The sequence below is a fragment of the Nicotiana tabacum genome, chromosome 17 (genome assembly GCF_000715075.1).
Source record: "Nicotiana tabacum cultivar K326 chromosome 17, ASM71507v2, whole genome shotgun sequence".
In the NCBI taxonomy this organism is placed as follows: Eukaryota; Viridiplantae; Streptophyta; class Magnoliopsida; order Solanales; family Solanaceae; genus Nicotiana; species Nicotiana tabacum.
This window is the reverse complement of record NC_134096.1, coordinates 115,928,951-115,954,189: the sequence shown is the minus strand read 5'-3', so window position 1 is coordinate 115,954,189 and position 25,239 is coordinate 115,928,951. Positions and strand designations below refer to the sequence as shown.

The following is a 25,239-nucleotide window of genomic DNA, read 5'->3' as shown; positions in this document are numbered from 1 at the left end:
GTACTCATTTTATTGGAAAAAAATACCTTTTCTATTTCAGAAAAAGAAAATTCTTAGTTTGTTGAAATGAAATAAAATATTATTTTCACATCATAAAAAAAGTAGTCGGTTTGTTGAAATGAAAGGAAATATTTTTTCCACCTTATGAAAAAAAGTACTCATTTTATTGAAATAAAAGAAAATACTTTTTCTACATCATGAAAAGAATATATACTCATTTTGTTGAAATAAGAAAAAAAGTACTCTATTGACAACATGAAAAGAAAGTACTCTTAATAATATTTCTATTTATGGTGGTTCATGGGCGAGGTTGGGGTGGATGGGGTGGGTGGGGTGAGTTGGTGGGGATGTGAAATAGGGGTAGAGAAGGCTGAAAAAGAATTTTGGAAAATATTTTCTCTTCTTTTGATAGAGAAAATATTTTTCTCCAATTGGAGGAAAATGATGTCATGAGGAAAATATTTTTCAAAATATTTAAGTCAACCAAACATAGGAAAATAATTTATAATAACTTACTCACATCCCGTGTTTACATTAAATTATAATAATTTATTGTGAAAAAGTTGCACACTTGGCTGCTCGACCAAAAATATTTATTACTACTAGCCAGTATACATGAATCATACGCTAATTTTACATATATTATACATCCAGTCAACTACTTTTTTAGGTGGGTGGCTATATTATAGCTAAGTCATCAATTGAGGTAAGAAGACGATAAATAAAAATGTGTCATGTATTCATTGAATTGGTCTAAATATCAGGTGCAGTTAAATTTTTAACGCCTGATTCTTATGGACTAACATCAAAGGTACGAAATCCAAATCCATACTTGTTGTCTGAAAGGCTTCCGACCATCTAGCTTGAACTTAACTAAGTGAAACTCATGTTCGAATCAATGAAATGGATGAATGCAGCACTAAACTTGAGTCCTTTTTCGAAAAGGAATTGTGAGCGTTGAGAGAGTTCCTACAAGATTTCTGAACTATTTTCTTTGTTCAAAACTTCAATTTTAATATACAAAATCTTAGTTCTCTCTATATATAAGAAGAGAACTTCAACAAAAAGAGAAATGTCCGCACTAATTATACGTGAAAGACAAGAAAGTTGAAATGTAACATCACTCCGACACAATAATAATTGCAAATCATTTTTGCTTTATGTTGAGTTCTTGGCTCTTTGGTGTGTTATTCAACTTATAAAACATGCAAAAGAGTGTATGCAGCTCTAGTTTTACTATGATTGATGTAATTTCCAGCATTTTATGGATAGGATAAGTTTAAATCGAGGCATCCAAAGTGAATAGCATTGCATTGAAAATACCTTTCTAATATAGTATAAAAAGATCTTTGGAAGTATTGCCATTGTATAACAATTAATGACAAATAAACTGATTCCTATAAATAAGGAATCATCTCTTTATGATTATGTAAATGGCCAAGGTATCATATAAAAATCCTCCAATAAGAAGAGAAAGAAACAAGTTTGATGGCTGTATCTTGATCCACGAAGAAACAAGCATCACTGCCATATCTTGATATACTGGTCGTGACTCACTGAGGCTATGGTTCCTGTCGGAGGTGAATCTGCAAATGAAGAAATTATACCACCATGTGCTTGGTGTGGCCAAGTTCTGTGGCTCTGGTACATTGGATTCCACAGCTCCAGTAACTGCAAAAACACTTTGACATGTTACTTTCCTTCATGAAATATCAAAAGAATCTAGGATCATCCAAAAAGTTCTCTCTTTGAGATGGTTACATGTGATTCATGTGAATAATCCTAGGTTACATTTGTTGTTGTGCAACTATATTGAGACAATAATCAAGCCAAGTCTACAAAGAACTTATCTATGAGCTCAAAGCTTCATCTGTTAAGCATACCTCATGAGAACCAATCGCCAAGATTTGAGCGCGGTCAGGGTGGAAAGTGCATGACTGGAACTTATTGCCACTAGAACGCAGTTCATGTAAATACTTTCTTCCGCTAACACACCATATCCGTGCACTATCCTCGCTCACGGATGCCAGGAAATTCCCGCTCATATCCCAACAGATTGAACGGACATCTCCGACATGTCCCTGTATATCAGAGAAAAAGAGACCGCATTGATAGGATCCAGTAATGCTGCAGATAAGAAATTTAAGACAAGCTTGATTTGGAATAAAACATCTTACCTGTAACTGTAGTTGGACGCTGTTAGTCTCCACATCAAATATATTTATAATATTTCCGGTAGAACATGCCAAAAGGTTCCCAAATCGAGGTTGGAATCTAACCTGTCTACTACCTCCCTGCGTTTGTACCAAGAGCAAATCAATACTATCTTTTGTGAATTGAGTAAATCTAACTCTCTAGAAAGTCACTTTAGCACTGTACTTTCCCTTGCTGAATGTGATACCTATCTCCGTCAAATAATATTATGAAACTCAACCATTTATATCCTAAATGGCTTATTTGCATGTGTATTCACATGGTAACGACTTACTGATATTGAAAACCTTGAAATTCCTTGCAACAACAACAAATATTACTACAACTCAATCCCAAGCTAGTTAGGATCGGCTTTTCCCACATGCTAAATGCAGGAATTCATGAGCAAAACAGATTCAACAATGACTTAGAGTAGGTAGATAAGTAAAATTTGAAATGGAAACAGAAAAGCAGGTAAATTTCAAATGAAGGAGGCTTTCCTATGCCAAGCAGAGACACTCTCTTCATCAACATTACAAAAAGAAGTGGAGACACCAACCTTAAAAATGAGTTTGCAATCACCGTCATTGACATCCCACAGTCTAATCTCGTCGTTGCTATCACAAGAACTGAGAAGACCCACCTTTGATGGATGAAAATCTATGGACATAACATGATCAGCATGCCCCACAAGTTTTTGGAAAGGGTTGCTTGGCTGGATTAAGACAAGATGGTGAAATAGGTAAGTTATCATGGTTGTAATAGACAGAAGAAAAATGAAGCAACTTAAGAGATTAAACAGTTATCATTATCAGAAACGTCCTGATAGCCATAAGAAAAATAAAAAGATTATCTAAGTTTGACAGTAGGTGTAAAAACAGCATAAGATGTTTTAGCAACACCGTAGTTCCTCAAATATTGACTCAAATGAAATTTATTATGGAAAATAGAGGTACTACCTTGGCTGCATCCCATATCATCACAGTTCTGTCAAAAGAAGATGTTGCAAACACCCTTGAATTTGGTGTAAAACGGATATCTGTAACGAGATGAGCATGACCTTTTCCAGTGTTAACATCATTATTTTCCAAGTCCCAAATCACAACCTAAACATATCGTTAACGGGAGAAATTGAGGTAAGCGCTCTCCCATTTGACCAACAAGAATCCTGTAGAAGATTAATATGACAAACCTCGTGTCCAGCAGCAGCCAACAACTTCCCTTGTGAATGGAAGTGGCAACATAGGAGCTCGCTGTGTGTTGCGTGAAGACTTCCAATCTCTTTAATAGAGATGCCTGCAAAGTAAAAAGAACTCAATTATCCTTTGTGCCGATAACTAGCAGCTACGGAGCCTGATCTCAAATCCTAGATGTAAATTTCACAAGAAACCAACAGATGACACCATCTATTAGCCACCATGAGAAGCTGCCAGATCACTACTTGCTTTTGAGTAAAGAGGTTAATGATAAAGTACAATTATCATACATCAACTATACACCGTCAGATATGTGCAATGAATCTTCCAGTAGTCCCTAAAGCACTAGTGGCAACTGGAAGAATAAAGCAGGGTATAATATGGAGATAACACTATCACCCTTAATTCCTGATGGAATTATGTATTGCAAAATACTAGTTATTTACTAGTCCTTGACAAAAGTAAGAACCCCTGATGGGATAATGTATTGCAAGATAGACATTTTCCCTCTTTTACATCACTGTTAACTGTTAGCTTGTTGTAACCTACCTTTCCATTCAGATTGAGTGAGAGCAGCAAAACTTCTCCTCAATGCAGACTAATGGTTGTCAATTATCTAAATTACTACCTTTCTAATATTGAATTTCTTTTTTTACCCATTAAGCTTGTTGTAACCTACCTTTCCGGTCAGATTCAATGCAAGCAGCAATATTTTTCCTCAATGCAGAGATCGAATTATTTGCACCAACCAGACCAGCATCTCCCTGGGAGAAGTAGCTGTTAATATTGCCATTCGTAATACCATCGGTAGTAGCTTTCTCTTTCCCAACCTATAGCACAGAAATATATTAAATCATACTCATTGATACAAATGACTATAAAGGTTGACAGAGACAAGAAAAAAATAAAGAAAGGGAAGTCCAATCCCCAATAAGATGCAGATGACAATGGTAGAGTGAAATGAAAACACCAGCACATGAAGGGCTTTAAGAAGTAGATGCACAAAAATTATCTTACAGCTGCCAGAGAACTCAGTGAAGCTTTCCTCTTTCTGCCCCTCTGATTCAAAATACATGTAAATAAATCAGTGGTCAAATAGGGGAAGATGCACGTCTCCATCAACTCTTGTACTGCTAAAATATTGCTGAAATTTGAAGATGTTCAAATAAAATCAGTTACTTTCTTTATGATCTAAGGCCAACCTTATTTGAAGACTGCAGTCTCAGCTGGTTCACTTGCTCCTGCACTGCAATTTGCTTTCCTCCTGCAGGAGCTAATATTTGCTGGTCAACTGGTAAATTCTCCAGGGTTCTTTTATTTTTATCGCCAAGCATCTGTTCAATACCAGAAGAAGACAAATAGAAGAAATAGTGAGGTAGGATAAAGATCTGTAACATCAGTATAGTAGGATAGTCTTTATTTTGTCCTCAATCTGGTTATTGCTTTGCAAATACTTTGAAGTTTTTTCCTCTTTTTCTTTCTGCTACATAGGCTCTTTCTTTTTAGAGTATTAATTTACTGCTCTTATTTTGACAATTGATAACTTGATGTGCAAAGTTTTACAAAGAGATTTCACAGAACATAAAATCCTGAATAGCAACCCATGGTCTATTTCACGGCTAAAATAATTGCAGCATGCTACAATCAATAGGAGCGACATGATTAGTTGAGTATTCAACTTACTCCTGCATCTTTGCCACTCGAGCCAGCTTGAATGAGCATACGATTGAAATCACCAGAACTTGCAGGGGCAGGAAAGTTGAGCTCATCCAATGTTTGAACTGCCACTTCTGGTAAAACATCCTGTTGAGGAGAGAATTTAGTTCTCAAAAACTGTTCCTTTTGAGTCGGTACTATTACACTAGGATGTACAACTTGATGGTTAATGACAGGGGAAACTGGGCCAACTCCCTGGGTTGAATATAAAAGGAATGAATCAACTTAAAGTTGAAACCGAACTGAAACACCATAATGGACTATACATTTCGATTGATGCAAAAGTTCAAGACACTCACAACTAACGGCCATCCTTGATGAGATGCTTGTTGGAGAGATCTGTTGCTCCCTGCAGGTACAGTGGAAGAAAAATCAACAGAATATTTTAAAAAGAAAAAGGATGAGGAGACCTAAAAGTGCATAAAAGTACCAACATATATATTAAAGTAAATAAAGTGGCTAATCTACTAACCTACATTGTAAATTTTATCAACAACAACAACTAAGCCTCAACTATAAGATAGATGGGATCATTGTAAAATCTATCTTTAGAAGTTATTTAAAACGTTGTCTATATTGTCACTGCGAGAACATCTCATGGTGATTCTTGCAAGTGCTAGGCACTCATAAAACTGATTATTTTGCTGAATGTAAGTTTAAAAGTTGTCTGCTTATGTCATACTTCCTTCCATGTTAGTTTTGCCTAGTGTCCATTAATATCAAAACTTCTAATTGACAATGAATCTAATCATCGAAGAAATGAAACTATAACAGGAACAAAGAAACACAGTAATTAGAGCTTGTTCAGCAAGCTAGTGGAAATTAATTGCTACATACAGCGTAAAATCTTCAAAAACCAAAAGATAAAAAGATGCAAATAAGAAGTGCATCATATCAAAATTCTATTTTAAGAACTTCATTGAATGAGGGTGCCACATTCTTTCTTTGGTATCTTAATCCTAAGCTGCCTTATGTTTATCCTTTTGTTACTTCAACCTGCAGCATGCATCTTTGTCCACATGGGAAGGTATGTCCTATATCATCTTAGTTGTGTAGATTCTACTAAAGCAAATGCCTCGCTAGCCATTTGCATAATCACCAAGGAAATGAGAGCCATCCATAGATGGAAATTGGATCGAGCCGAGCTTAGTCGTTCATCCTTGAGCTCACCTCAAGTATTATACTACTCAACTTCAAACTCAAGCTCAAATATCAAACTAGCTTCAAGTTGGAGTTCTCACCTCGAACAAATGTAGACAAGTTCAAGCACGACTCTGCAACAATCAAATTATCAACCTCAAACTCGAGACAACCTTGAATTACACACGGTATAATAAATCTATATCTTAGACTCAAAATGGGAGACATTTTTACTATACAACAACAAAATCAAACCCAGTGAAATCCCACAAGTGGGGTCTGGGGAGGGTAGCGTATACGCAGACCTTTACCCTACCTTGTGGAAGCAGAGAGGCTATTTCCGATAGCTCCTCGGCTCAAGGAGACATTTTTAGTATAAAAATTTAAATCTCAGAATTATATTGGGAAATATTTTCACAATAATAACTTCTTTTTTTGATAATATAAATGTAATATTGAAGAAAATCGAAGTAAAATTTATACAAAAACAGCCATGTATTAGTTGATACTTGATACTTATGTCAACAACTCGATTTATACTTATGTCAAAATAATATGTTCCAGAACTATTGATCTCAGGGTTCCACATGTCTGAATTGCAAAATATACAAGCTAAGGTAGAGCGAGTGGAAGTTGAACAACCATGTATTATTTGATAACTAAGTAATAAGTGCCACCTTAGGCCCATGTGAGCCACACTTATTAAACTACAACACCTGTCATTCCCATCCCAAGTGGTGCCGTTAGACCACCTTAGGCCCATGTGAGCCTCATTTATAAATCTAAAACACCTGTCATTCCCATCTCAATTGGTGCCTATGTGGCTTGACCAGGTCGGGAAGAGATTCACATAGAAACAACTGCTGGCCTAAAATCGTTTTCTACGTTAGCTAGCGAGACAGCAAAAAACTTAGTATATGACTTATTCCCTTTAAGCTTGACAATGAAACCTATCCAGAAACAGTATTTTGATGTTTATGGTAGACATATATTAATCCAAACGAAGAGGGATTTACAACTGCTACAAATTAAGATTGAGCCAGTGCTATTTGATGTATGCAATTTATCATTCTAATGGATTTTAGTGCTAAAAGTCTTTTGCAGTTTATCACAATGCGCGTCGAGTTGACTTAGGAGTAAAAGTTAAATGACAGTCCACATACCCATGATCCAACAATATCAATGCCAAAGACAAAAGATTCTATAAACTACATGCATAATATTTTAAGCCAAGATACAAACAAACCCGCGTCAGAATGTTCTGGCCATGGAGGCAAATAAAGATTTGGTTCCATCTGCATAGGTCCTTCCAAGTTTATACCACGTCTGTCGCCCTGGAAAGAATAAAAGCTTGTCAATTATTTACAAATAACTACTAAAAAGCTTGCAAATATGTTTGGGGAAAATGTAAACATACTCTGCCCTCCCACTGTGGAGGAACCGTTGGAATTTGCTGAATTGGATAGCTGAAAGACATGGACATGCATCATAGAAAATTAGAAGATTCTGATTCAATAACTTCAACAAGCAAGTAATGGTTTCACATACAAAACATGTTTGGAATATCAAGATAATGTGAAAAGATTATCTCATAATACTCGCTAAGTAGTAGGTTCTGCTTACTAGACTAAAGAGCACGTCTTAATAGCCATGTTTTACAAGAAACTCTTGATATTTAATATATCAGAAACTCATAGTAGCAATACAAAGACAGAATAATAACGTGATTTTGGCTAATTTTCTTTACGTTGCCTTAGCAGCTTAAGACAATAATATCAGACCAAGCGAAACAAAAACCACATAGCATCAAGTGCTCAACCTTTATCCTCGTTGAAGCGACAAAGGAAGCATTGTAAAATAGATCAAAATGCGACGAGAATGATCAGTTTAGCAATAAATATAGCATGCTATTACCCAGAGTTGCTTGCAGATGGAAGCATGCCATCCATTTTATTAATCTCAAGAAACTTTAAAATTGATGTCACGTCTCTTAAAGGAGTCATATGCTGGGCTTGCTCTTGCATTCTTCCGGGCAGCAGATCTAATGATGGTTGCCCTTGCACCATCCGAATATTTGGTCCAACAGAAAATTGTGTGAAACTGGGCAGAATATACCCTGTCCTTGGCATGATTGAACAGCCATTCTGAAGGACATCTCCCCCTGTTGGCATCATTTCAGGAGTAATAGATGCCATTGGAGGAGATAAATTTGGCAACAAGTTGGGACAAATGGATGACAACAAATCTGAAATATAGGGGTCCATAAGATCAGGACCGTTGGATGCCATCACAGGAGAGGATGCCATCAAATGAGGGGACGGCATCATAGGAGAGGATGCCGTCACAGTAGAGATGTTTTCTCCTGTATGATAAGGAGCATAGGTTGAACTTACAGGACCGATATTAGACACAACGTTCTCCACTGTCTGTGCGACCTGAGAATTCAGAAATTAGTTTGCAATTATTTCATATCAGTTAACCATGAACATAATTTAGAAAAGTTCTATGGGTAACACCTTATCAAAGGATTCGGCCGCGAATAGAGCAACCTCAGGGAACCTAGAGCCGAATGCTTCATAAAATATATTCCACCACTCTTGCAGACATCCTTCAGGAGAATTGATAGCTGAAACAGTATCACAAATATCACATATCATTACTCCAAAGCCCTGTATCACGTTAACACGTAACTTCAACTCCATTATACATGTCTCTCTAAATTACTGAAGGGCGGTTAATACAGTACTTTCAAAAACATCCAACAGTAGATAACTAGAATGTACCACATGAATCAAAGAGAATGACCTCAACTTATTAGCAAACTTTTCAAGAACAACACGATCAACAATCTACCATATGGTCATATGTAAGAATTACAAAACTAAGCATGAGAATTTTACAACCCTTTCAGGTAAATAACAATCATTACTAAAACACATATCTTAATTCATTAGAGGATCAGTTTTTAGCATCTGATAAAAGAATAGAATTCATTAAAAGGAGTTACTTACCAACAGGATTTGGATTAGCATTAATTTCTCTGGCGAATACCTCACCAGTCTGATGGAAACCTCTCTTAACCATGTAATTAAGAATGACAACTTCAAGTCTGAAAAACACAAACAAATAAAAGAAAAGCATGACTAAAACCAGTCAAACAAAGGGGGAAAATCACATACACCCAAAATCAAATGAAAAGTAGACAAGCACAGATTATCAAGAGTATCAATCATTAAAAATGTAAGTATAAAACAATTGAGGCGTAGTAGTTTTTGCTATAAAATAATTGGCGAACACATAAAAACTTACAAGCGTCGAGCCTCCAAACTGGCCATGATCACCAAAAACAAAGCGTTACTTAATCACAGAAAAGGGAAGGGAAAGAAGGTTTGAGCAAGAACAACTGGGAAAGATGAAGAAAGAGTCTCAAGAACCAAAATCCCACTTGGATTACAGACAGAAGAATGCAGAGAGAGAGAGAGAGAGAGAGAGAGATGGGAGGAGAGTGACAGTACCATGCAAAAGTGTAGGGAAAAAAATAGCAAAACACTGGATTTAAATAGAGAAATGGTGGCCCCTAGTATAGCGGTAAAAATGACAATGCCACAGTTTTATCCTTGGAAATTTACCTTTTGTAAAGTATTCTTTTTGATTGAAAGTACCATAAAGAAAAACAAAAAGCAAATAAAGATGTGTTAATCTAAGTTGCTCGGACATGGGTGCGGGTGTCCGACACGGGTGCGGATCTAGTGGTCGGATCCGTCAAAATATAAATTCTAAGATTCGGGGATATGGATCCTAGTACGGATACGGGTACGGGGATCCATCTAAAAATAATTTTAAAAAATAAAAAAATTAAAAAATAAAAGATTCTAAATAATGAGAAATTTTGTGGAATACTTGTGTATAGCTTGTAAAGTGTGGAATTCTTTTTTATTCTCAAGTTGTAGATAAGTAAAGGATTAATTTCCTAGATAAGGTATGCTATTTTCTTCAAATTTATCATAGTTTTGGTTTTGATTCGGGAATCAAATTGTATCTCGTCTCAAAATTTTCCATCCGTCGTGGTCAAAGTACCCTAAATTGTTTGACCAGATCTGATATGGATCTCATACCCACACCCGTACTAGTGTCGTGTCGACACGGGTGCGGCACCTAAACTGCCGTGTCGGAGCAACTTAGGTGTTAATGCAGCTCAGAAGCAAAGTTACAATAGAAGCCAATTCTAAGAAGGAAGCACAGTAAAAGACGATTAATGAATTGTTTGTCCGAGCCTGCGTTTTTAGGCGACAAATAGACAACAACTTTTACTCCAATATTTAACCCCTAACGCTTCGAACCAAAAGAGGTGACAAAAAAAAGACAGTGAACCTTTTTAAATTTGAGCTAATCTAATAGACCTTTTCACAATTAGACAATCACTCGTTAATTTTGACCATTTCGGTTTCTAAGCAATTTTTGAGCTGAATTCCATGCAAGATGGGTTAAACTCGTAAATACCTCAAGAAGAAACAACCTCTCACCCCCTGTTTTTTCTTCTTCTTTTTTCCCATTTTGATTTAACACATCCGAATTGAAAGTATAAAAATAGTTTACATTGTCAGTGTAGTTTAATCTATTAACTATATTATCTACAATCTTTTTATGCTACATTGTCAAGCTTGTAGGCTAATTGTTACGTGTTATGAAGTGTCGTGATAGTGTAAAAACGATATTTTCTTGGTAGTGTAAAGAGTAACAATTAGGGAGTTATCAATCAATTTAGAGAAGTACAAGGGTATTGAATAATTTTGAAATACTTGAGATTATATGACAACTGAAAACTGAGATTCTAATTTAGATATGATTTAATTGTTGCTAACCACTTACGCTTTTTGAAGGTCATACATTCTTTTATTTTAACCCACTAATTAATTTCGAAAGCTAGTTACCAAAAAATGGTAGTCAAGTAATTTATATCAATAAAAGTCATGCCATTGTGATTATGCAAACTCTTATTACATAATCTGAGACAAAAAAGATTGATAAGATGGTATAGCTTAAGTAAGAAATTAATTATTGTTGAATAGATACTATTTTTATTAAGTCATCGGATTGCATCACCAAGGGGTATGGTGGGATGGATGGGATCCCTCCCCCCTTAGCCAGAGCTCTCGGGTTCGAGCCCCGGGAATGAAGAGATCCTGAGTATTTTCCCTTTAAATGGGCCTTACGCGGTATGAATCTGAACTAGTCAGGCCAATAGGTTCCAAATGCCATATGGTTATACTGAAAAGAAGGCATTGGATTGCCTATTAAGATTTATCCAGTGGTTTTTAATAGAAACCATAACGAAATGTCTTCATGTTTGTTAAAATGTTCAGGTGGACCGCATATTACGATAAAGGAAGATTTTCATTAGCTCCAAACATGCATGTATGAACTCTTACAAATGTGGTAAGTTAGTAATAACATCTATATATTATGCAAAGATTAACATCATATTTCCATTTAAGGAGCATTTAATCATCTAGTGCTATCAAGACATCATTTTGTCACTTAAAGCAATGAGACAATGCAAAGAAATGGATTATTGCTTCATAGGTGAAGCCATGCACTTCATAGATGTGTGAGCTTCATACAATAACACGCAAAGTGACAAACGGTCAATTCTTTGTATCTCAACTTTGAGCTGGATTAGTATCGACATTAATACATTATTGTTTGTTGAATACTGAAAGTAGCTTTTTAATTACAATTTGATCATTATAATACTAAATTCATATATATTTGATATTTTTTAATGTCGTGAATAGTGCACTTCATTTCGAAGAACTATGTACTTTACTTCTCGCTCTTCGATTCACGTCCCATGGACCTTATTGCCTTTTCGCTCTTTCGCTTTTAAAAACACTGGTTCTAGGTGATAAATTGGGTAACCCACTTTATCTAAATGGTTAAACTACTAAAGGAGTATACTTTTATTTACTTAATTATGTTTCAAAAAACTACCTCATGTACGGGTCAGAGTCTTTTTCTATAAATCAACCATGTGATTTTTTTTTTTTTTTAAACAATAAGTGACGGTGAGACTTGAACCTAGGACCTCTATCTGCTTTGTTACCATGTTAGATTGTATCAACAATAAAAATCATGTTAAATTGTATAACCATCTCGTTTAAAAACTTAATTTGTTAGAGAGAATAGACTTTTATCGACTTTACTATGTCTTCAACACTACTTCCTAGGAAAGAATATGACATATTTGAGCAATTGTGATTCCAAAGCAAGGCAGTTCCAAACCCCATTTGACATATCGGAATGGCTTGAGATAGGCACCAAAACAACGTAAAGTTTGATTCTTGCATTTATCATAAGTATTAGAATAAGTCAAAAGTTATTATTTGCCCCTATGTCGATGTTAATGATTTGTCAATTTCTAGCTCTAACATAAATGTTATTTAAGAGAAAGCATTTTTTGTATCTATTTCGACATAAAAAGACTTTAGTGAGGTAAATTCATTCTCAGAATGAAGATTAACAAAGTGTATGTTATATTCCTCAATTAATCACATGATGATGACAATATCTTGGAAAAATAGACAGTAAGTACTAGTAGTAATTGTTTTTGATTTAGGGTGGTGATACGATGGAAACATTTTCCAAACGTTTTTCAAATATTTTATGAAATTAAGATTTGAGATAGTTGTAAGGAGAATAACTTCTACCAAAGAGCGAGGGAAGTCATTTTTAGACCATGTCAGCTGACAAATAGTGTTTAGTTTGTCTGCAGTACTCTTTGACTCTATCCAGTCTATATCTCTAGGAAAATGCAATACGTGTGTCTCTGCAGCTCTGTGTCTCTGCAGCTGGTAGAGAAAACGATGCACAGAGGGAACGGAACACCTTAAGGATGATCATTCGGCCATTAGTCCTAATGAGTCTAGGAAAACCTTTCTTTGTCCTAGATTAATCTTTATTTTCCAAAGAAATAATCCAACAAATGTTGTCAACTAGTTACATGATCTTGTAATTCTACATTTTATCACTTATTCCAGGCACTACACAAAATCAAAGATTTGAAGTGGGAATCTATTCCTCCAAAGTAAGGATTATTTACTTATTTTATCCAAATCGATTAATCCAGTTATACAAAGCTTACTTGACAGTTTTCAAGTACATTAACATGTAGGCAAAAATAACTATACACCAATGCAAATCAAATGTACAACACTGAATAACAAAAGCTGAAACATACCTGCTAAGAAGAAGAAAAGTACTTGACGAAAAAGCCAAGTCCAATATAACAGCAAGACACAAACCCAACATTAAAAATGCAACTCCTTAGCGTATACCAAGTATGACCCTGAACCCAAAAACGAAAAATCAACTACAACAGATGAATTTAAAGTTTAAAAACATCATATTTGCGGAGAAGGGGGAAACTATACGGACGTTGATTCCAGGAGCCAAAGCTCCAACCTGTACTGCTTTTGCTGATGATTCTTCTTCTCTTTTACTCGATTCTTTCAACTCCATATTTTGTGTGTGTCTGTGATTTGTGAGTGCTGGGTTTTTGATTGGGATTAATTAACCTCCAGAAGCAGTAAGAGAGCAATGAGGAAGATTTTGGGATTTGTAATGGGAATACCCGGTAAATTGAATCGGCCCAATCAGGTTATTGAATTGATTGTTTGATCCTATTTCTGTTACATCATATCGAATAATTATAAGTAGTAATTTAAAAAAAAAAAATTAAAACAATCCCAATTCCCAAATCAGACCTAATAAATACTACTCCCTAAATGTATGAGATATAATGTTATATTCAAAAGTATGTAAAATAAAATATATCATTTTAACTAATAATATTGATTTTATAAACATTCCAATTTAAGAAGTAAAGTACATTTAATTATTCTATTTTAAATTTTGATGTGATATTTTATCCATTGATTAAATTTTTATATTAGGTATTTAATACACAAAAACAAACATTTTAAATTCAATTTCAAAATACAAACAATAAAATAGGGCAGAAGAGTACAATGGTCAAGATTAACTACAGTTTGAAACTATGCAATCAAAGTTTGTGACTGTTTCTGTAGTGATACAGCCACTCAAATAACTCATTCCAGGTAAATGGTGTGTATCCCTCAACAAAATCAAGAATACCGTCTTCTTGCTTTGTCCCAAGTAAAAGTCTTAAACCAAGAAGCATAGTTGGGTAATAGTAAATTAATAATGGAAGCTGCGAACACGGGGTATAGTTGCATAAACTGGCATGCAACAAAGTATCACTCCCATATCTTGATATACCGGTCATGACTCACTAAAGCTATGGTTCCTGTCGGAGGTGAATCTGCAAATGAAGAAATTATGCCATCATGTGCTTGGTGTGGCCAAGTTTTGTGGCTCTAGTACATTGGATTCCACAGCTCCAGTAACTGCAACAACACTCGACATGTTACTTTCCTTCATGAAATATCAAAAGAATCTAGGATCATCTAAAAAGTTATCTGAAACACGTTTTGAGATGCTTACATCTGATTCATGTGAATAATCCTAGGTTACATTTGTTGTTGTGCAACTATATTGAGACAATAATCAAGCCAAGTCTACAAAGAACTTATCTATGAGCTCAAAGCTTCATCTGTTAAGCATACCTCATGAGAACCAATCGCCAAGATTTGAGCGCGGTCAGGGTGGAAAGTGCATGACTGGAACTTATTGCCACTGGAGCGCAGTTCATGTAAACACTTTCTTCCGCTAACACACAATATCCGTGCACTATCCTCGCTCACGGATGCCAGGAAATTCCCGCTCATATCCCAACAGATAGAACGGACATCTCTGACATGTCCCTGTATATCAGAGAAAAGGAGACCGCATTAATACGATACAGTAATGCAGTAGATAAGAAATTTAAGACAAGCTTGATTTGGAATAAAACATCTTACTTGTAACTGTTGTTGGATGCTGTTAGTCTCCACATCAAATATATTAATAATATTTCCTGTAGAACATGCCAAAAGGTTCCCAAATCGAGGTTGGAATCTAACCTGTCTACTACCTCCCTGCGTTTGTACCAAGAGCAAATCAATACTATCTTTTGTGAATTGAGTAAAGCTAACTTTCTAGAAAGTCACTTTAGCACTGTACTTTCCCTTGTTGAATGTGGTACCTATATCCGTCAAATAATATTATGAAACTCAACCCATTTATATCCTAAATGGCCTATTTGAATGTGTATTCACATGGTGACGACCTACTGATATTGAAAACCTTGAAATTCCTTGCAACAACAACAAATATTACTACAACTCAATCCCAAGCTAGTTGGGATCGGCTTTTCCCACATGCTAAATGCAGGTATTCATGAGCAAAACAGATTCAACAATGACTTAGAGTAGGTAGATAAGTAAAATTTAAAATGGAAACAGAAAAGCAGGTAAATATCAAATGAAGGAGACTTTCCTATGTCAAGTAGAGACACTCTCTTCATCAAAATTACAAAAAGAAGTGGAGACACCAACCTTAAAAATGAGTTTGCAATCACCGTCATTGACATCCCACAGTCTAATCTCGTCGTTGCTATCACAAGAACTGAGAAGACCCACCTTTGATGGATGAAAATCTATGGACATCACATGATCAGCATGCCCCACAAGTTTTTGGAAAGGGTTGCTTGGCTGGATTAAGACAAGATGGTGAATTAGGTACGGTATCATGGTTGTAATAGACAGAAGAAAAATGAAGTAACTTAAGAGATTAAACAGTTATCATTATCAGAAACGTCCTGATAGCCATAGGAAAAATAAAAAGATTATCTAAGTTTGACCAGTAGGTGTAAAAACAACATAAGATGTTTTAGCAACACCGTAGTTCCTCAAATATTGACTCAAATGAAATTTATTATGGAAAATAGTAGTACCTTGGCTGCATCCCATATCATCACAGTTCTGTCAAAAGAAGATGTTGCAAACACTGTTGAATTTGGTTTAAAACGGATATCTGTAACGAGATGAGCATGACCTTCTCCAGTGTTAACATCATTATTTTCCAAGTCCCAAATCACAACCTAAACATAGATCACAGTACGAGTTCATTAACAGGAGAAATTGAGGTAAGCTCTCCCATTTGACCAACAAGAATCCTGTAGAAGGTTAATATGACAAACCTCGTGTCCAGCAGCAGCCAACAACTTCCCTTGTGAATGGAAGTGGCAACATAGGAGCTCGCTGTGTGTTGCGTGAAGACTTCCAATCTCTTTAATAGAGATGCCTGCAAAGTAAAAAGAACTCAATTATCCTTTGTGCCGATAACTAGCAGCTACGGAGCCTGATCTCAAATCCTAGATGTAAATTTCACAAGAAACCTACAGATGACACCATCTATTAGCCACCATGAGAAGCTGCCAGATCACTACTTGCTTTTGAGTAAAGAGGTTAATGATAAAGTACAATTATCATACATCAACTATACACCGTCAGATATGTGCAATGAATCTTCCAGTAGTCCCTAAAGCACTAGTGGCAACTGGAAGAATAAAGCAGGGTATAATATGGAGATAACACTATCACCCTTAATTCCTGATGGAATTATGTATTGCAAAATACTAGTTATTTACTAGTCCTTGACAAAAGTAAGAACCCCTGATGGGATAATGTATTGCAAGATAGACATTTTCCCTTTTTTAAATCACTGTTAGCTTGTTGTAACCTACCTTTCCATTCAGATTGAGTGAGAGCAGAAAAACTTCTCCTCAATGCAGACTAATGGTTGTCAATTATCTAAATTACTACCTTTCTAATATTGAATTTTTTTGACCCATTAAGACTGTTGTAACCTACCTTTCCGGTCAGATTCAATGCAAGCAGCAATACTTTTTCTCAATGCAGCGAGTGAATTACTTGCACCAATCAGACCAGCATCTCCCCGGGATAAGTAGCTGTTAATATCGTCATTCGTAATACGATCGGTAGTAGCTTTCCCTTTCCCAACCTACATGCCAGGAATATATTAAATGAGCAAGAATAAAGTTGACGACCATTCGTCCAAGTGACTATAAAGGTGACAGAGAGACAAGAACAAATTAAGAAAGGGAAGTCCAATCCCCAATAAGATGCAGATGTCAGTGGTAGAGTGAAATGAAAACACCAGCACATGAAGGGCTTTAAGAAGTAGATGCACAAAAATTATCTTACAGCTGCCAGAGAACTCGGTGAAGCTTTCCTCTTTCTGCCCCTCTGAATCAAAACATATGTAAATCAAAACATATGTAAATAAATCTCGTTGGACAGCCTTAGCCAGAACTACTGTGAAATTTTATATAGATCGTGTTCGAGAAGGCTGCATTTTGAAATTTACATCAAAATTAACAAATAACACTTGCAGAAAAATTAAAAGGTACACTGCAGCTATCCCAGTTGAAATCTACAAAAATCTTGTAAGATACAAATCAAAGCAACAGAAACTCTTCATTTCCATAGTTCTTCCATAGGAATCCCACGGTCTTGAGCAACTTCACTAAATTGCCTCATTTGCTGAACAGCTACAACAGTGGCTCTTGCATTGTTGAGGGCATTGTTACTCCCAAGTTGCTTACCCAAGGCATTCTCAACGCCAGCCATTTCGAGAACAATCCGCACAGCACCACCAGCAATAACTCCGGTACCAGGGGCTGCTGGTCTAAGCATCACCCTTGCTGCTCCAAAGTCTCCCTCAGATCTGCAATTAAGTTGGTCAGCAATGTTAGATCCCTATGTTATAAACAATAACAAGATGATTCTTTCTCTTTTCGGATAACGGTGGTGTCCAAGCCAACTTGCTTGGATCTCAACGGTTACATGCTACCTCGAACTAATACATGTATTGGGTAACTCTACCAACGAAGATTTATGCAAATAGAAAGAAATCATCTAGCGTTTTTTGTCTCTTTGTCTCCGTTGGAATTTGAACCTCGTTCTTCCATGGTTTCCCCCACTTCTTTGACCGCTAAATCACACTCGGGTGCCCATCGCGAGATAATTCTTTCACGAGATGAGCTGCATAATTCTATTAACGTTTTCGGAACTACATACATGTCAAGGTAAATACTCCCATAAGATTTTCCTCAAGGCAAGATGTGGTGGAACCTTTAGACAAATCAGTTTTTTCTCATTAGGATGACAATCAATAAAAGAGGAACATGAAATAAAAGACTTAATTATCTATCGTATTCAATCCTCTCAAGGCCTACCATTTCATTCCTCCAGATTTAGCGACAGATGTGCTGGGATAATCACGACAAGAAACCACAGCTCTACAGTCAGTGCACATCCTAGCATATATAGCCAGTCTTCAAAAGTATTAAACATAGCAGTACTGCTAACTGCTAAGTCATTAACATGTTTCTTAATTCCTCAGGAAAAAAAGAAGTTCCAAAAACAAACACCACCCAAACAAAAGGAAAAAAAATGAAAGAAAGAAACTCCCCAGCCCCCTCCACTCCAACAAAGAAACTGATAAATGACACAGTAACAGCTAATGGTGCGACCAAGGATTAAAAGTGAGGACAGATCAGATTAATCTCTTTCAGATGCATAGGCTAGAATCATTGATGACCAATTTATATACTTATCAGACTGATCGGCGAGCTAGCTAAAATCTAGAGAATCTCACACATTTCAGACACATGAAATATTGGGGTACATGTAGATTTCTTGTTATCTATTAAATCAACGGAAAAGGGTTTGATCTGTCCCTCTACTATGATAAATTGTTTAAATTTGTCCCCCGTTATACTATTGGACCATAAAACTCTCTGCCGTCTTACTTTCGAACACATATACCCCTTCTTTGACGGAGGGGACACGTTGCACCAATCCGTGCCTCTTGGTATATCTGGTCTAAAATTAAACTTGACCCGCCCCATTACCCAAGACCCATAACCCATAACCCATAACCTAACCCTCTTCTTCTTCCACCTTATCCCCCTCCATTCCTTTCTTCTTCCACAACCACCTCCCGCTACACTCGCCGTCACTGCCAAATAAGATTGGAAGTATAGTGGAGATCTGAGACACCCCGTATGTGCTACTCAGTTGGATCTTGAAATGCCGAAGAAGAGATTGCTGCAATTCTGAGGCAATTTTATTGTCATTTTCACAAATAGGAAGTCCAAAATTTAAGGAACAGGCTTACATCTTATGGGAATTTCTGAATTAAGTTTAATCTTTCATTAGGACCTAGACTGAGTTTAGAAAAAACCGTTGCTAATTTTGAAGATCAATGACCAAATGTCATTGTTGTGTTAATTATTTTTGCTTGTGGTAACCAGAAATTGGCAACATTTACCATCATTTTCAAAATGGTGATGAAAATGATTTTTGGTGATATATGTAAGAGTGAGTTGCAAAGGGGTTTATTAATAATGGTAAAATAGAGAGGAAAGAATTGTGTTCAAGGTAATTTCCAAATGGAGGTGCTGTAATTACCCAGGAACAGAACCAATTGGCTAATTTGGCTAATGTTGCTACACTTCCAGCTAAATTTTTGACCTCGTGTATATTTCTCCAGATCTGTGTATAAATATGTGTGTAGGTATAGAGAAAGGGGAAGAGAAAGTGCGAGGTGACAAATCTGAAGATTCTCCATCGTTTCCGGCGAGTTCACCGGTGGAAATTCCGGCCATGGTTATAATAGTGAGAAGGAAAAGAGGAGAGAGAGAGATTAGAGAAGCAATGTGGGTGGACTTTGGGCCGGGCAATGTTTTTTTTGAAGTGAACCGGGTTAAAAGAAATGAGATGAGTCGATTTAATATGTGCCCAGATGTAAAAAGGGCACGGATTGGTGCCACGTGTCCCCTCCGTCAAATAAGGGGTATATGTGTTCGAATAGTAAGACGGCAGGGAGTTTTATGGTCCAATAGTATAACGGGGGACAAATTTAAACAATTTATCATAGTAAAGGGACAGATCAGACCCTTTTCCGTTAAATCAACTAAAAGAAATAGACACAAAAACACAAATTTGTGCATATCTCAATTTGACATATATAGTCAACAAAATAAGAGGTTCCTTACGACAAAAATAAACTAGATTATGTTCAGATGCTTAAATAGAACATATTAAGTATGCCATTTTACAAGCCACGATGTTGCCCGGTGAAAATCAGGAAAGACCAGGGTTCAAAATGCTAGATACCAAATTTAGTTGTGGCCCTTGACCTTAAACATAACCAATAACTGGAATTATGCCTACGTTGAATTACTTTAGGAGCTTAATAGCATCACTCTTAATCAAATATCAGATCATCATGTCATGTGTACCATAACTGTATTACATCCGCACGCTTTACCTTTCGTGCTAAAATTCTCAGTAATCAAGTATATCCATGACAAGCACCACCTACTACTGATCTAGAAAATCCTTCATAATTCCAGTATCAATCTTTACTTCCAATTCTTCTTCATACCTCTCGTCGCTGAACTTGCACTCCAAGTATTCAGTTTTCAACCTACTCAACTTGAAACCTTTGGACTCCAGCGTCTGTCGCCACACTTCCAACCTAGCGTTAACACCCCCTCGCATCTCGTCAATCAGTGTTGTCAAAGGCACACTTAAACCCTGAAGCGAGGCTCAAAACATGTTGAGCGCTTCGCTTCGCTTTACGGGTGCTTCAGTGTCGCATCAAGGCTCTAAGGCATACTTTTCCTTACCAATGAATGTAATCCTAAAAAGGCAACACTAAATAATTGATATTTCACTTTATCGTAATTTTCTTGTTATTTCTTATTCATGCTTATAATTATTGGTCTTAAACTACATATGCATATTTTTACTTTTTCTCCAGTTGCGTCTTTTTTCATTAAAGCCCAAGCTTTATTTGCGCTTTGGGCTTAAAGCCCCAACGGGCCTTAGAGCTTTTTTGCGCTTTTCGCCTTTGATAACACTGTCGTCAATTAGTACTATGACATCAGCAAATAACATACACCATAGCACCCTCCCTTGTATGTGTCGCGTCAGCACATCCAACGCTAGGGCAAACAAAAACGGGCTAAGGGCAGATCCCTGATGCAACCCCATCTCCACAGTGCAATGACCAATCTATGCAAAAATCATTTCTCATATATTACTGCAGATCCAGCACCGAGAAATCTGTTGCCTCCAGCTATGAAACTCAATATAATGTCCCCTCCCTGATCACTCTACCCCTCTATCCTTCTCCACCTAAATACCAGACATGGTTCACTTTTGCATTACAAATACCAGACTTGATTACCAGCACAATTCGGATTCGTCCTGCACTATACTACCTAAGCCCTGAGGCTGGAAGCAGAACTATTAGCAACAATTTGACCCTCAGAAGGAACTCAAATGGAAAGGGAAGCAGATAAGAAGCGGAACAATTGGAATAGAGGATTCATATCTTTTGTTTTTTTCTTAAAAAAAAAAGATAAGAAGCTGATACGCCACACCCCCAACCTTATAAGGGTGAGAAGTTGCTTATATTCTATCATTGCAAAGCAGGACTTCAGTAGCTCTCTCTGCCCTTGTTGAATTGCAGAAATGCATAAAATAGACCTCAAATATTCTTTTAAAGACAGTGGGGCTTAGGTATGCAATTCCTGCACCGCAACTAATTCATTGGCACCCGCTACAGCCCACAAACACAAGTTCCAGTAATTATGCCCACGAAGGCTAGAGAAGATGGGCTCACGCTGTGTTATAAATGGTATGCGGACATGAGATCTCTATGTTATTAGTCTATGTCTCAACCATCCAATCATCATCTTGGAGAACCCAAACGTCATGATTTTATCCATAGGAAGTTTCGGAGAACCCAGTCCCACTATTGCTTCAAAAATAACCATTAACCATCTCAACCAATATCCTCAAGGTGCAGAACTAAAACACATTTTGTTTAGGTTAACAATTAAGTATTACTTAGGGGAAGAAAAAAAAGACAATCAAAATCGAACTCACTCCTATTGTATAAAACCCTCCCGCCAATACCACTAGACTATAAGATTTGGTGGTAAAATGCATTGAATAGACACTTGTGGAATTTCTGTTTCTACAGTAATAACCCATAGCTACAAACCCAAAAATTGCACCATCTAGCTCAATTTAGGATTGGAATTCCAAGCCTCCAAACTAGCTGAAAACTACAGAAGATTCTATATTTATGTCAAAACCCAACATTTACTAGTGAAAGAACATACATATTTAAAAGTTAGCAAAATTTACCTGTGGGGGAAAGTCAAGTACTTAGTCATAGGGACAGTAATGATATTCCTCCTAGCATTAACAGCGGACTTTTGGACAGCAGCAATCACCTCTTTAGCCTTACCAACTCCAACACCCACTTGCCCTTTCTTATCACCCACAACCACAATTGCTCTAAAATGCAATTGCTTCCCACCTTTAACAACCTTAGTAACTCTCCTCACTTGCACCACTCTCTCATCAAACCCATCTTTGGCCTTCTCTTTCTTAGTTTTCCCAAACCCAGTTGTCTTTTTCACCTTAGAGTCCATTGTATAAATGTCATTCCCAAGGAAAGTCTCTCCACTGTAAGCTGGCCCATAAAGCTCTTCATAAGCTTTTGCAATGTCGTCTTCGGATTCTAAGGGGCCATCGTCGAAAGAGGGTGGTTCTATGAAGTCTTCAGGGCGTTCTGGAGGATCAAAAGTGGAAATTTCTTCTGGGTCTGTGTTGTCAAAGAAAGTGGTTTCGACGGTTGTGGAATTGGCTGTTATGGGCTTGAGTTTTGATAGGTGGATGGGTTTAGGGAGGAAGAATGATTGGGATTGAAAGGGTGAAAAACGAGAAGGGGTTGTGTGTAGAGAGAGGGAAGAGAAGGTGGAGAGCGAAGCAGATGCTGCTGCCATTGTCTCTTGTCTTGTGTCAATGGCGAAGTACAGTGGAAGAAATGTAATCTTCTTATCCTTTAACTTTCAAGTGGTAAGATGGGCTGAGTTTAGGACTAGTTGACTACGATTTGGGCCTAACTTTGGGCCTCTTGTAATGAGTGTATGTAGTCTTAGAAGAAAGAAGATTTAACCCAAATAGTCATCCACCTAATCTCTTAAACTTAAAATAGCCGGCGGATATTTAATATATATGTATAATCTATATATACCGGCTAGAAAAAGTAATCATTAAATCTGACCCGCTATTTCTGTAACAATCCCTAGAAGAAATGACACCAGGTACTCACTCTAAAAGACTGCTATTTAGTAAGGAAATTTTACCTCTTATATCAAAGGTATACACCCTATTTATTATAAATCAAAATTATTATATTTTATAGAAAAATAGGTATTTATGGATATACTACCATTGAGGCATGAAATACGATATTTATATTTTTACTCTCTCTTTCTTTCAATTAACAAAAGATTCTCTCTCAATTTTCTTCTTCTTTCTCTCTCTCTCATCGAGCAACTAGTATTGATGGCCGACGAGAAAGAAAAATCTCTCTCTTTTCGAGTAACTCAAGATACACGCCCTAGTATTGATGGCCGACGAGACATTAGAATAGAGTAGAAGGCAGCCAGGAAACAGAAAAGAGTGAATTTTTCAAACGGAAAGGAACAATGTGATGAATTCTTATCATAAATTTGTTGTACGGATTCGACGAACTTTCTTCTCTTCTTGGCCGGAAAACGCCATCTTCGACGAACTTTCTTCTCTTCTTTGCTATTTAGTCACATACAATGATACACATACACTATATTATATACAAATTCACTCGAAAAAATTGTATTTTTACATAAATACATTTATTTTGCATGTATTTATGTATTTCGAATATCTATATTTTTTTAATACAGCTGAATACATGATATAAACATTGAAATACACTGAATACAAACATTAAAATAGAACAGAATATAAACAGTGAATACATTTAATTTTAAAATATAGTGAAATACGGTAAAATATACTGAATACAAATAGAAATATAGTGAATACAACCAATAAAATATACTGAATACGGTAGTAATAACATATGTTAGGAATAACTAAAATACTGTCAATACAATACATTTGAATACACTGAATATAAAATAGAGAATAGAGTAAATACAAACATTGAATCTAATGAATGCAACATCAAAAAAAAAAAAATTGAAACACACTAAATACAAAAGTTAAATACAACAGTTATACAACTGAAAAATCATTCTAATTAATTAGGTTGATAATGAGGCATGTTAGAATTGATTTTATTTAGTTATATTAGGAGTGTATCACACTAATTGATATTATTTCTGTTATTAGACAGCTGGACATACCTATTTTTAAGGTGATTGTCGTTACTGTATTTATGAATACATGGCGCGAATACATGGGAATACATGCGCGTACAGCTGGACTGCCCTGATTTTAGGCGCTTTTTGTTGTTGTATTCATTAATACAGCAGCGCAAATACAACGAATACACTACCGTAACAACTTAATAGTAGTTATAGGAAATAATCATGTATATCGTAACTATAGGAAGTAAATACCCACTAAACAGTAGTGATTTCTGAAAATTTCTCAAATTAGTCAATGCGTCCCGAATTTCAATTTTTCAGTTAAATTTTCAGGACAAAAATGTTCTAAATTGTCCTGAAATTAAGATTTTTAGTTTAAAATTTCAGGACAAAATAAGTACTGGTTAATTCCTAAATAGTATCCCTGAGAATGGCATTATGTGCACTTGCCCCTATAATCTTATGCTCATCTTTCAAGTGAGTTTCTGATTTTGGATAAAAATGAAAGATGGAGTTGACAGTGACTAATTTAGAGCCCGTTTGGACATAAGAATTTTTTTACTTTTTTTCGAAAAAATTTCACTTTTTTTCGACATCAGCGTTTGGTCATAAATATTTCAATTTTCACTTGAAGATGCATTTTGGAATTTTTCGAAAATTTGAAAAACTCAAAAAAGCTGTTTTTTAAAATTTGCACTCAGATCACTCAAAAAATTTCAAAAACAACCCAAAATTATATCCATGTCCAAACACAACTCTAATTTT

The 25,239-nt window shown here is 36.1% G+C and overlaps 3 protein-coding genes across 4 annotated transcripts; all 3 read right to left on the bottom strand.

Annotated features, from left to right (window-relative positions):
• Nucleotides 1-1,283: 1,283 nt before the first annotated feature.
• LOC107825409 (uncharacterized) lies at nt 1,284-14,608 on the bottom strand. 2 transcript variants are annotated; one of them, XM_075234897.1, is made up of 20 exons: nt 14,558-14,608; nt 13,680-13,930; nt 13,483-13,590; nt 9,257-9,354; nt 8,762-8,871; nt 8,160-8,680; nt 7,663-7,711; nt 7,492-7,579; nt 6,347-6,379; nt 5,405-5,454; nt 5,073-5,300; nt 4,592-4,723; nt 4,407-4,448; nt 4,069-4,219; nt 3,386-3,489; nt 3,153-3,299; nt 2,753-2,908; nt 2,178-2,294; nt 1,884-2,081; nt 1,284-1,671 (listed from the first exon to the last, which is right to left on the bottom strand). In XM_075234897.1, exons 3-20 carry the CDS (start codon nt 13,551-13,553, stop codon nt 1,522-1,524), a joined length of 2,445 nt encoding a protein of 814 aa, XP_075090998.1. In that variant the 5' UTR covers nt 13,554-13,590; nt 13,680-13,930; nt 14,558-14,608; the 3' UTR covers nt 1,284-1,521. The 2 variants fall into 2 exon arrangements, with proteins under 2 accessions (XP_075090998.1, XP_075090999.1); XM_075234898.1 differs by lacking the exon at nt 14,558-14,608 and having other exon boundaries at nt 13,680-13,776; nt 13,876-13,930.
• On the bottom strand, nt 14,229-17,569 carry LOC142171619 (transcriptional corepressor LEUNIG-like). The gene is made up of 8 exons (XM_075234901.1): nt 17,432-17,569; nt 17,078-17,228; nt 16,405-16,508; nt 16,159-16,305; nt 15,761-15,916; nt 15,185-15,301; nt 14,891-15,088; nt 14,229-14,671 (listed from the first exon to the last, which is right to left on the bottom strand). The coding sequence occupies exons 4-8, from the start codon at nt 16,177-16,179 to the stop codon at nt 14,642-14,644; spliced, it is 522 nt and encodes a 173-aa protein (XP_075091002.1). The 5' UTR covers nt 16,180-16,305; nt 16,405-16,508; nt 17,078-17,228; nt 17,432-17,569; the 3' UTR covers nt 14,229-14,641.
• On the bottom strand, nt 17,530-23,167 carry LOC142171618 (small ribosomal subunit protein uS5c-like). Its single transcript, XM_075234900.1, has 2 exons — nt 22,457-23,167; nt 17,530-17,954 (listed from the first exon to the last, which is right to left on the bottom strand). Exons 1-2 carry the CDS (start codon nt 23,098-23,100, stop codon nt 17,705-17,707), a joined length of 894 nt encoding a protein of 297 aa, XP_075091001.1. The 5' UTR covers nt 23,101-23,167; the 3' UTR covers nt 17,530-17,704.
• Nucleotides 23,168-25,239: the final 2,072 nt, after the last annotated feature.

Bases quoted from the DNA above. Each gene is read 5' to 3' on its own strand.
- LOC107825409 (XM_075234897.1), bottom strand. From the start codon at position 13,553: ATGTTGGGTTTGTGTCTTGCTGTTATATTGGACTTGGCTTTTTCGTCA. The intron at 8,681-8,761 runs GTGTTACCCATA...CTGAATTCTCAG, and splicing joins CGGCCGAATCCTTTGATAAG to GTCGCACAGACAGTGGAGAA. The intron at 1,672-1,883 runs GTATGCTTAACA...GTGTTTTTGCAG, and splicing joins TGGCGATTGGTTCTCATGAG to TTACTGGAGCTGTGGAATCC.
- LOC142171619 (XM_075234901.1), bottom strand. From the start codon at position 16,179: ATGATATGGGATGCAGCCAAG. The intron at 15,302-15,760 runs GTTGGTGTCTCC...GTACAAACGCAG, and splicing joins ATTGCAAACTCATTTTTAAG to GGAGGTAGTAGACAGGTTAG. The intron at 15,089-15,184 runs GTAAGATGTTTT...TCTGATATACAG, and splicing joins GCATCCAACAACAGTTACAA to GGACATGTCAGAGATGTCCG.
- LOC142171618 (XM_075234900.1), bottom strand. From the start codon at position 23,100: ATGGCAGCAGCATCTGCTTCGCTCTCCACCTTCTCTTCCCTCTCTCTA. The intron at 17,955-22,456 runs GTAAATTTTGCT...ACTTAATTGCAG, and splicing joins TACTTGACTTTCCCCCACAG to ATCTGAGGGAGACTTTGGAG.